Source organism: Phodopus roborovskii, unplaced genomic scaffold (genome assembly GCF_943737965.1).
Source record: "Phodopus roborovskii unplaced genomic scaffold, PHOROB, whole genome shotgun sequence".
Classification (NCBI taxonomy): Eukaryota; Metazoa; Chordata; class Mammalia; order Rodentia; family Cricetidae; genus Phodopus; species Phodopus roborovskii.
The window spans coordinates 22,932,584-22,945,392 of record NW_026125397.1 but is presented as its reverse complement, the minus strand read 5'-3'; the positions used below and the strand labels follow the sequence as shown (position 1 = coordinate 22,945,392).

General features: G+C 37.3%; 1 protein-coding gene across 1 annotated transcript in view; it reads right to left on the bottom strand.

The window, feature by feature from the left end:
* Positions 1–12,809, bottom strand: part of Rev3l (REV3 like, DNA directed polymerase zeta catalytic subunit) — a 133,915-nt gene that overhangs the window by 14,741 nt on the left and 106,365 nt on the right. The window contains exons 22-26 of the mRNA XM_051175551.1: positions 10,824–10,965; positions 10,177–10,421; positions 9,155–9,263; positions 5,111–5,317; positions 2,160–2,269 (exon numbers count right to left, since the gene is read on the bottom strand). Coding sequence (XP_051031508.1) covers positions 2,160–2,269; positions 5,111–5,317; positions 9,155–9,263; positions 10,177–10,421; positions 10,824–10,965 — 813 coding nt within the window. The remainder of the gene's footprint in view (positions 1–2,159; positions 2,270–5,110; positions 5,318–9,154; positions 9,264–10,176; positions 10,422–10,823; positions 10,966–12,809) is intronic.

Here is a 12,809-nt window from a genome sequence, read left to right as displayed (position 1 = left end):
CCTCCCGAGTCACTCTGATACGCTGCTAACTGATCCTCCTCAGATGGGACCCAAGATTCTTCATGAATCATGATTCTTGAAATTGAGGGAAGTGATGGTGGCTCAGCATCACTTACCAAATCCCTTCACTCAGCCAATAAGTAAAGTCAAAGAAGCCAAGTGGATTATGACTGGCCATGTTGATATACTAGGCGTATAGCTAGACAGATTTCAGACCTTTCCTTTCAGTTGACATTTCTTTTCCACTCCGCCAAGCATTAGTTTTATTTCCAAGGCATTTTCCCAACCCTTTATCATAATTATCCTCCAATTAAAAAAAAAAAAAACAACTTAATTTGAATGAAACCAATTATTAACGCATATTTGGGGAGTATTTTTGTACTTCTAATAACTTATTTTTACTGTTAGAATGGACATTCTAAACGAATTGTCCTTATACAGATCAAGTAATGAATGATAATCAAAGTGATATTGTCCATAAATTTAACTGATGGGAATTTCAATATTCCTATGAAATCTGATACAGAAAGCACATTTATGTCTCAATTACTGACTAGTTGGTGACAATTTCTTACCTAGGGGCATTAACTTCTAACGCATATAAACTGCTGGCCTAAGTAATACCACCCCCCTTTTGTTCTGACAGCCTGTATTAGATTTTGTTTGATACTATTTTTTTAATTAAATTTTTTTTTAATGTATTTGCTTTAAAGGCAGGGTCTCACTGTGTAACCCTGGTTGGCCTGGAACTCTCTATGTAGATCAGGCTGGATATGAACTCACAGAGATCCACCTGCCTCTGTTTCCGAAGTGCTGAGATTCAAGGGCATATTCCACTACCCCTGGCTTGTATAAATTCTTAAAAATTTTAAATGGCACATAACTTTCAATAAAAATCATGCTAACTTATGATTCGGTGTATCACCAACCCATGGAGACTCCAAGTTAAAAGTAACAACTTAAGTATTAACATATTAACTTTTTTCTCTTTTCTACAAATTTTTCCGAAGTCGAACATAATGAGGTTTGTCTTAGTATTTATTTTAATAGACTACCAAGCAGCAGTTTAACTGAGCCCTGAATGCCCAAAGACAAACTTCGATATGGCTTTTGATGAGAAACATTAGATAATACCGATGGAGCTTGGAACTTATCAAACTGTCCCTGTCTTCTGATGTTGAAAAGGTGGCTACATGCCACAAGGTCTCACTGAGCACTGTATAATGCTGATTGCATGTACACTGTAAAGGACTGAAAGGATTAAATACTGTTTGATGATCACTTACAAGTTATTTTTATTGATTAAGAATATTCTCTCCTAATGCATAGTGATCAGAGAGAGGGGCTGAGGCAAGTGTTCTTAGCTTGATCACAAAGGGACTCTAAACTTCTATGAAAACCACTTCAGATTGAAACAAACTGGAATATCTACATTCTACAAGGATTTCAAGGAGCCAAACAAGTTACATGTTATATAAGTAACTGGGCCTTGAAAAATTAGAGTAAGTAACAAAGTGAGCAGGCTAACCAGGCTGACGTTAGTACTCAGGGTTCAAAGCCACCAAATGGCTTGCAGAAGTCTGCATATGCTCTGGGGTCAGATGGGTAACTATATGGGTCTGTTTGCTTCTCTTAGAAGGTCAACAGATGTAATAAAAAGTTAACAGTGTAAGGCTTTGGCCACTGCCTTTTAAAAAGCTTATTTTTTGTTATTGATTATGTGGGATGTGTGTGTGGGTACACGTTTTGTACATGTGTATGCAGGTGTTTACCAAGGACAGGCTATGACAATGAGTGCCCCTTTTTATTATTTCCTGCTCCCTAGTCCTGGGGCTACTCATGTGGCCATGTCTAACTTTCAATCCAAATTCAGCTCTTCATGGTAGCACAGCAAAATGTTCTTATCAACGCCAAGCCTCTCCCTAGTCTGTAGTTGTTTATTATTATTATTGCTACTATTGTTATTTTAAGGGACTTAAATACAATGACTTGGAAGAATTATCATAAGGAAGAGACTGGAGTGAGCTTAAGTATTTAAAAGGGTTTCCCCTAAGCTATTTCAAACACCAAAAAGAAGGTAATGAATGTAAAACAAAACAAAAATAAACAAGAAAAAGCCACCCCCAAACCAAACCAAACCAAAAGCCCAACATCCATACCTGTCAGTATCACCATAAACAACCCTAGCACCCCATTTCTTGGTATCATTCACAAGTTTAATTGCTCGTTCCAAGGTCTCTCTGGCTTTGTGAACAATACTATCGCCAACCTGTTGATATAAACACATTGGAGAGGTTCAACATAGCTAAGTAAAAGTCAAAATTAATTATTGAATATTTCTAAAAATGAAATTATGTAAAACCAAAATAGGTACTGGTATCATCACAAAGTTAAAAAAGTGAATTTAAAAGAACCAATGACTATGGACTTGACTTTGAATGTATCATGAAGTACAATGGCTTGTACGCTTTTACAAGGTACACAGGTACATTTGATTCTTGGAAGAATAAGCTTTGTTTATTCAAAATCTGTCTTTTATATCAATACAATCAATCAGGACACAAATTACATTGTGTTGGGCCCAACATAAGAAATGTATGTCTATATCTTTGAAAAATTCTGTCAGTGTTTATGACAATATATTTAAATGCTGAAATTAAATCTCTGTGATTTTTGGTAAAATTAAGTAAAAGACAAAGGTGTATCCAATTGCATGGCAGATAATATATTAACAGTGTTCAAAATTAAAAAGTAAGGGAATAAATATGCCCCTAGGGGGTTTTCATTGTGACCAGTGAGTTTTAGCAAGGACCATGGCATAAGCTTATAAAGGTAATAGGCCTTAAGCAATGTGAGTCAACCTTCATCAGATAATACGGTGTGATAAGTTGAGGAGACGCATTAGTGTTATATAAGCTCACTGCAATTAAAAGACAGGGAAGATTGCCATCCAAACTAAATGGAGCATTCCCCTTTCAATTTTTAATTGAGTGCATTTTTGTCTTTTTGCCAATAACCAAACAATAGTAATAATAATGCTTCAATTTTTTCTGCTACAAAAGTTGAAATTTCCAAACTACATGTAGGATTGAATAGTATTTAGAAAGCTGTCTCAAGTTGTACTCAAAAGTAAGCATTAGTATATGGACAAAGGAATAGATAATAAAACTGGGAGCAAAAATTTAATTTTGGGTTTTAAATTAATATATCCTATCGAGACTTTGAGTATAACAGAAAATCTTGAAAATGTGAACCATAACTTAATACACTAAAATATACTATGAATTACCATCCATAGTGGTGCATATCTTTAATCTCAGTACTTGGGAGGCAGAGAAAAGAGAAATCTCTATAGGTTCCAGGTCAGCTAGGATTACATAGTAAGACCCTGTCTCAATTTAAAACAGAATAATAACTAAAACCAACCAACCAACCATAAAAGCACTAAAAACCATGGTATCTATCTGAAACTAAGAAGTTTTAATAAAACGTTGAATCTCTGCCCAGCAGCCACTTTCTCCCATGCCCCCTTCTTCCCTCTGGCTCTGGGGTAACAGACATGGCAGTCATACCATTTACACGAGTACTGAGCATCTCATGTTTTCAAGCATACACATCAAGAACTTTACTGACGGAGCCATTTCCTCCCTCTTCCCCGAGCCACCTTGCATTGATACTTAAAAAACAAGAGCATTATGGAGTGTGACTAGCATCCACATGGAATCCAGAAGATAACTCTGGAACCATTTTCTCCTTCCGTGCTTTGTGGGCCCCAGGGACTGCAGTCAGGTTATCTATCACTTGCTCTGGTGAGCACCTGAACTGCTGAGCGGTCAGCCCCTGAGCAGGAGTGAACCTCACTTGCCTACTGTGAGCTTTGAGAAGACTCTTCCTCCTCTAGTTCTCTCTCAGCGAAGTACCTCACAGCCCTTATGTGACATTAAGGATCATTAGATCATTGAATCTCCGGTCTTTTCTCTGTCACTGGGACATTACTCTGTTGCAGTTCATTGTAGTAATGTCTAATAAACGTCTTAAGAAATTAGTCTTGTTCTATGGAAAGTGCTTCCCAACCTATCAATCCAAACGAAGGTTTACAGTCTTTTATTGGTACACTAACAAATATAGAAGATTCAGTTTTTGTGTATGGTGGTATACATGGAGTGTGCGTGCGTGTGCGTGCGTGAAGAGGCCAGAGGTTGACATTCGGTGCCTTACTTAACTTCTTTTCCCTCTGTTTTGAGACATGGAGTGTGTGCATGCGTGCGTGCGCGTGCATGAGTGCGTGCGTGAAGAGGCCAGAGGTTGACATTCGGTGTCTTACTGTCTTGTTTTCCCTCTGTTTTGAGACATGGAGTGTGTGTGTGAGTGTGTGCGTGTGTGAGTGCGTGTGTGAAGAGGCCAGAGGTTGACATTCGGTGTCTTACTGTCTTGTTTTCCCTCTGCTTTGAGGCATGGAGTGTGTGCGTGTGTGTGCGTGTGTGAAGAGGCCAGAGGTTGACATTCGGTGTCTTACTGTCTTGTTTTCCCTCTGCTTTGAGGCAGGGTCTCCCAGGAGCTGATTTACTCAGTGAGACTAACCAGTCAGTAAGAGTCGGCGAGCTCCAGGGATCCGTTCCCCCTCATCGGCACAGACGCCACAGGCAACAAGCTGCTATCACTGACTCTGCATGCACTGGAGATTTAACCTGGGCCCCTCAGGGTTACACAGTAGGCACTTTAATTATTTCCCCAGCCTATGGAATGACTTTTCCTTATTGTAACATTTGGACAAGTCAACCTCACTATAATTTGGTCTCTAACAAAATATTAAAAGGAATTATTTTGTACCAAAGTTACTGTAAACACTACTATAAACTGGCACTGAAACCTCATGCTAATAAATGTGAAAATGTGAACATAACTTAAAAATTATTATTGAAATTATTGAACAGAATTTTCAGAGAAAATTCACAAATACTCAGGAAGATGTATGTTTATAGACCCAATTAAAACAAAACAAAGACCTAGTATGTCCTGTGTTATGGAAATGACACTTAAGTCAAAAGTTTAAAAACATAACAAAGTACTTTAATAGTCTCTTTTGAAAAGAAAGTATTAAATGTATTACCTCAATGCATGGCATTCTCCCCGAGAAATTAGCAGATGTATAGCCAAATGTGACATTTGCTATCAGCTTTAGTCCTAGCTGACGTGCATTAAGCATTCGTGATAGCGCTCTGTCTTGCTTGTAAGCCTTCATTGACTGCTTCACCATGAATCTAGTCTTCAGAATTTCTTCAAGCATTCTTGGTAGAACACCCTTTCGTACTGAAGGCTATCACAAGGGGTAAGGGGGAAAAAAAAAAAAAAAAAAAAGAATGTGTACAATTCCTCAGTCAGATATGCATGTACACATATTTCTGTAACTAAGATGGAAACTAGTATAATAATGGCCAACTGTCATAAATTGAAACATGCTACTAACAAAATAGCCAGAGGACTAGAAACTGTCACACAAGATGATCAATTTTATTTCTTCTGAAGAGGGATTTTATTCTAAAACATTCCTGTACTGTTTAGAATTCGAATGCAGCACTTATATGTGAGCTCTGAGAGCTCCAGGAAGCGGGATATATCAACTAGCACATAAATGACCACACAACAAATTCGGCAGGAAATGCTGTTCAAAGTTTGAGACCCCCATCCTTCCAGAAAGACACATGGGCCTGTATAATTCATAACCAACCTCAGGTTTTAAAAATCTCACCCTACTGACCCCACACAGTGCTCTGCATGGAACTCCATTTATCTACCTTGGAAGAATGATGAGCTGGGTTGACTCTGCTGACATTCAAACCTGCAGTTCCAGGGACTCTAGGTATTTCAAATCTGATGCTTAGACCACTAAGCCATCCCCTCCGGCCTATATTTATTAGCAATCTGGAAGAGGGGATGAATAATGAGGTGATAAAATTTGTTGTTGCCAAAAAAAAAATCATTTGTATTAATCAAGACTAGGGAGGATTTATGAGAACTCCGGTAGGAATGAAAACCACAAAACAGTTATTAAGTGATGACTCATAGCCACGTGCAAAATAATGCATGTCAAACTGAACAGTTAAAACCTGTTATAGGATAATCACACTTCTGAATATTAAAAAATCTTATTTTTAATAAGTTTTACATACTAGGTAAAAATTAGGTTTTAAAAATGTTATTAAAGGGAGCTTAAATGAGTAACCCACACATGCGGCAAGGAAAATATAATCTAGCCTCTAATTCATTTGGTGTACCTTTTTACCTTTTGAAGCAAAGTTAACTTTCCCTCTGTTCTATCATTTAAAATTAAAAAAAAAACAAAACAAACTATTGTTGGTGCACACTGTGAAAACTTTCATACTTATGTGCTACGTGTTCATTCTTATGAACTCTTCCCATTGTCCTCTCTAACCTCCTGCACCCCCCTGTCAACCTCCCCACTTCCCTCTGCCTTCCCTAATGGACCCTGTTTACTTTCAGGTCCTCTCCTCCAAGCCTTAAGAGAAAAAGTGATATGTGTCTTTCTGTGTTTGGGTTATTTTTCTTAATATGTTGACTTTGTTTCCATTTCCCCCGCAAACGACACCATTTCATTCTTCACATGAAGAGTGAACACTACTCCATTACATGTGCATGTCACATTCTTTTACCCTCTCATCGGCTGATAAATAGGATGTGCACCAAGGCTGACGGTATGACGTAGCTGTTGTGAGCAGTACAGCGATAAACAGAGCATGCAGGTATGTCTCTTATGTGCCTGCTTTCTGGTTTATATCTAGAAGTGATGCTGGATACCCAGTAGTGTATTTTTAGTCTTTAAAGGGACCTTCATGCCACTTCCCACATGGCTCCATAATTTACTGTCCTACCAGCTGGATATTAGGGTACCTTAGTCCTCTTATATTTATTGGCACCTGTTTTTCCTTAATGACAGTCACCTAGACTGAGTTAAGGTGGAACCCTAGTGCAGTTTCGTTTACATTTCCCTGGCGGCCAAAGAAACTCAGCCACCTTTCACACTGCCACTGGAATTGCTATGGATCACAGGCTTATTTACTGACTGGATCATGTGCTCATCTGGTATTAGATTGCTTGAGTCATTTATAGATTTTTGTATATTAATCCTGCTGGTTATGTCTTTGCTAGTGACTAATCTTCATTGTTTACTGTGCTGACAGCCTTTACATTGTATGCAATCCCATATGTTAATCCAAGATTTGAGTCCCACTCAGGAAACTGTAACCAGTACCAATTTCCAGAAGCGTTTCTCCGATGTTTTTCTCTAGCAGTGTTAAAGTTTTAGGCCTTTAATTCATTTTCAGATGATTTTAATTTGTTGGTTGATGTATTATTTATTTTATGTGAATGAGTGTTTTGCTTGCATGTGTGTTTGAGCACAATGCATGTGGCTGGTGCCCACAGAGCCCGGAAGAGGGCATCGGATTCCCTGGAACTGGAGTTACAAGCAGTTGTAAATCACCTATGTGTGCTAGGAATCAAGACCAAGTAAGTCCTCTGGAAGGACAGTCAGTGCTTTTAGCTGCTGAGCTGTCTCTGGAGCCCTTCAGGTCATTTCTATATGGAATGAAAGGCAGAGGGACCTAGTTTCAGTTTTCCTAAAGCTGTCTGTTGAAGTTGACTTTTTTCCACTTTTGGTGCTTTTGTCAAGAATCAGACGGCTTAGACACAAGTTCATTTCTACTGGTCTATGTGTTGCTTTAATGCTACTAATAAATTATGACACTTTTTCTTTGGCTTTGTAGTGTATTTTAGGTACTGTGATGTCTCCTTCCAACATTTCTCTTCTCACTTAGGATTGGATTTTGCTAATAGATATCATTTGTGTTTCCATATGACTTTTAGGGGTTTGCTGTTTGTGAAGGTCACTTGGTATTTTCTTAGGGACTGCATCAAATACGTCATTCAGTTATGCCATTTTAACAATATTAATTCTCATAGAGTGAAATTTTCCCATCTCATTTTTATATTTTTTTCCTTTGGTGTTTTATAATTATTCTTTTTTTAGACAGGGTCCCACAACATAGCCCTGGTGGGCTTGGAACTTGCTATGTAGGCCCGGCTAGTCTGAAACAGATAGTCCTGCTTCTGCCTCCTTAGTGCTAGGATTAAAAGTCATCATGTCTCACTCACTGTTTTGTAATTTTTATTGTCAGGGCAAAGACGTGAAGTCTTTGATTAGATTTATTCCCAAGGTTCTACACCCCTCTACTGTGAATATGATTGTTTTCATGATTTCTTCCTTTCTCAGTGAGGCATGTCTTAAGATGTATTATAAAAAGAGTCATGATCAAATGTGCAAAAATGTTATTTGAAAACAGATTTATTTTTAAACATGGGAAAAGAAACAAACAAACAAAAAATTATTCTCCAAAGATTTCTAAGAAAGGAATATACCATGAACTTATTGGTAAAAGTTTTTACATCTAAATTGATAATTAAAGTTTAGTATTATCTCTTACTGGTAATAAGTACACCAGAATGAATTGGAGGGTTGGTGGAGTAGCCTCTACCATCAACATCATTTTGTAAATGAAGTATACATCAACTCACTGCTAAGGAACTAGGAAGTTGGCCATATTAGCGGAAATATAACCTCTGAGATCTATTTTCTTTATTTAATTAGAAGGCTTTCTTTAGTCTTTCTTGAGGAGAAAGCATACAGAGACTAAAGGGACCTTATCTTTAGTTTGGATGTATTCTTTAAAAATGGAATCATTAAATATAACATGCCTAAGATGGTATTAATTAAATTTAAAATAATGTGGAACATTTGTAGGATGTACACATTAAAACAATTAAAATTTTTTCAGGTAGCATCTTTTTAACCATGAAATTGCTATGGATGCCTGCCAAATTATAGCAGAAGGTAGACAGCATAGGTGTACATTTACTTCCTTCAATATTTCATTCAGTAAAATGCAGCAATTAAAATATTTTAAATCTAAATTCAATCAAAGAAAGATAATTTTTTTTCTTCAAAATGATTTCTTAGATTTGTTTTTGCTTTTATGAGATAGAAGTCTTCAAGTCATGTGACCTTATATGTCAACAGTGCCTAACCCTGCTTGTTCTCTAAAGGTGTTGACTCCTTTTGTTTACAAGAGAGCGTTACCTTGACAAAAGCTACTCCATTGGGGGACACGGTGATGTCATGCCTAATTTGGTAAAGTAAATCTGGAGGTACTCTGAGAGAGGTACAGCCAAATTTGAACTCCTCATACCTGTTAAGAAAGAAAATATTAGGCAGAGAATTTCTCAGATGATAGATAGAACAGAGTTTCAGACATCTTTCCACTCTCATCAAAACTCCATTTTCCAAACACGTAAACACGACTGCATGTAACTAGTAATATGCTTACTTGGTTCATTAACAAAAATTCCCAATATGTGCACAATTCTTAAATGGTAGAGTACTTTACAACTTATGGCTAAATATACACTAAATACAAAATTTCAACTCAAAATATAATCATGTTACATTAAGTTCCCTGAAGAAAATTTCAAGTATAAAGATAATTCCAAATTTCCTTCTTAATAAAAAATAGGATTAATGACACAGTTTCTACAAATATTCCCTATGAAAGACACTACCACACCAGATCATAATATCTGGTCTCAAGTACACAAAATCTGTGAGGAGATTCTGTATTTTTTATAGTCCAAGAAAAATATCTAATCCTTTGACAATTTAAAATGTTATTCTCATTGAACTTATATGAACTAACAAACTGTAAGAGTTAATTTTACCTTTTGATAGCCTATTTCTAAATCAAGAGAAAGTGACAACTAGAATTAAATCATTATTTTCAAAGTATTTCATCAAGAGCTGAATTAATAAAAAACAATTCTCATTCTAAATGAGATGGCTGATATTTATGAAGTATCAAACAGAAAGATGCAAAGCGGATCTGTCTCTACTCACGATCTTCTTCCCATGAACCATCCAGCTTTACAAAATTGAATCTATCATGAGATTCATGCCAGTTAGTAAGGCAACTGCAATAATGGGTCAGCTGTGCTATTCCCAATTCCTCTATTCTTAAGGACACTATGAAGCACAGATCCATGAAGACACATATCTTAACACATATATAGCACAATAACATGACTGGAAATACAAAAAAGAAATCTTACTTTCCCAAATTCTCTACATGGCCAAGGCAAGTGGAAAAACAGTAGTTATATGCAATCACAATGGAAGGATATAGTGATTGGAAATCCAAAACAAGAACAGAGTTGCTATAGAAGCGAGACTCGGGTTCCATGATGAGGGGAACACACTGTGGGGCTCTCATCTGGGATCTCTGCTGAACACTAGGTGTTACAGGAATATAGTTCATTGGTTTAGCAAAACGCAACATCATTGACTCTACGCGGTACTGCAAAGAGAAAAGAAGGCAAATGTACTGCTCACGTGAACATATGGTAGTATTTTGGGGATGCTTTCCACCTGCAGATTAATCATATGGTTTTGTACATTATCTTAAGTATTATTTAGTCAAATTTTAAGGTGTCAATACAATTGATTCTCAGATTCTTTATTTTTATGTTACAATTATCTATTAGGACTTGGAAGATGCTAAACTTAGAAATGTATATCTTGGAGGTAGATGTTCTTTCCTGGTTTCCCCACTGCTAAGGGAAAACTTTAAGGATACTAACAAGATTCAATTACTCAGGTACTGATAATACAAAGTTTTAAAAACCTAATCATTTCAAACAGGTCAAGAATAGGTATCTAGTTTATGTAGTACTTTAAAGTGTATAAGAAAAATTTCTACCTGTGAACCTCTTGTTAACACATGTAAAAACTGAATGCCAAAAAGTCTGGCCATTTCACTGGTTTTTCCAATTAGGTCCAGCTGTTCTAACATTTGGAGATTTCCACGGACACGGCTAACATAATGATCAACCATTTTCCATCTGTCAAAAAAGAATCCATGTATGAATACAGGTAGAACGAGGTTACTTAAGGGGAGAGTCACAATATGAATGAACCTTTAAATAAATAAAGTATGTTAATGAGTTAAATGCCAGAAAACTTCAAGGACTAAAACCCAGTAATAATAAGTAAAATTTAAAACACAGCACTTACGAGAAGGTATCATAAAGATAATAACTTTCAAATTTCACCCTGATTTTGCTAACCCAGGCCCAGTTCTCTATGTCACTTGGCAAAAAGGTATTTACCCAGAATACCTGATTAGAGGTGGCAAATGCATTTAGAGCACTACACCATCATTAAACAAATCGTACGGTTTTTAATGTTAAGCTGAATGTAAATATTATTTATGGGTTACGTATGATTTGTCCTGAGCCAGCCAGCACTCATCACTGAACTACAACCTAACTTCTCGGTAACGTCTTGACAAGCCCAGTCCCCACTGCAGTTTAGTTCACTTCCCCGAGTCCCTCAAATGGAATGGAGATGAGTAGACACCATGAGAGAGACGGTGTGGGAGCGGGAAAGGTGGGGAGTGGGGAGGGGGTGGAAGGTGCTGGGCAAGGGGAAGACTATAGTTAGAATATACTGTAGTAAAAAACCTGTTTTCAGTAAAAACTGTTTTCTCACATACATGAGTTGTTTTTTAAAGCTGTATCTTTTCCATCCTTACCACCATTTAACCTCATATTTAATAAGCCAAAATGCACTCATTTTTAATGCTTGACATTTGCCTTTTTCCTTTTAGAGTTTAAGTCCTGTCAAATTAAGAGATGTTTAGTGTTTTGTTTTATAATTTATTTTTATTGTATATGTACTGGCAGAGGTGCTTAGTTAGGAACACCTGGAGTCTGGTGTGTGCCATTCCCAAACTCAGACCTATCATTCACCAGAAGAACAGCAGCTACTGGGAAACGGGCAGGACGCCTCCCATGCTACGCAAAGGGACACTGCAGCCAAGGAGAAGCAGGGCACCACTGTGTGCCTCTGAAGATGGGCAGGCAGTCTGAGGACCAAGAGCCTGGTAATTACACAAAACAGGCTTTTCCCACTGAGGCAAGAACAGGACTGCCCAGGAAGCTCATCCTCAGGCCCAGAAAAGAGCTTCCGAGCTTCCAAAGACCAAGGCTGGACCAGGAGAAAGGGGGCAATTCCCTCAAATTCACTCCGCATATCTCACAAGTTGTAACAACAAGCCGAGTGTCACTTTGTACAGCTTGGGAGACTGAGAGAGGAAGATTCCAGGTCCAAGGCAATCCTAGGCTATGCACAGAGATTTTGTCTTTAAAAAGAAAAAAAAAAAAAATCAAATGAATCAGACAGATTAGGAAAATGTGAATGAGTGTTGCCTTATCAGAAACAATGAAAGTCAGAAGGAAAGGCAATCAAATCCTTTATAGTAGTTACACAGAAATCAAAGTAAAACTCAACCCTAGAATGAGACAGTAAAATATATTTTCTTTCTTTCTTCTGGTAAGTGCTGGGCATACTTGCAGTAGATGAACTATGAAAGGAAACAGACAATTGGTAGCAGACATAAACCAACCATGTGGCCTAGAAAGCCAACAACTTACAGAATGAAAATGTGTTCACACAGCCTTGTGTACACACATTCTATAATAGTTTCACTCATAGCAGTTACCACTCACACTGGTGTCTATTAAGAGTTGAATGAATACACTGTCATGAATTTCATGTGACTGTTACTGAATAGTAATAATGACCAACACGCACATATTGACTCTCACAGCAGTTACAAGTTAAACAAATTATAGCTTGAGCGTCCAACAAAATCAAAGAGGTCCAACCAAGAGCCAGGGCTTAA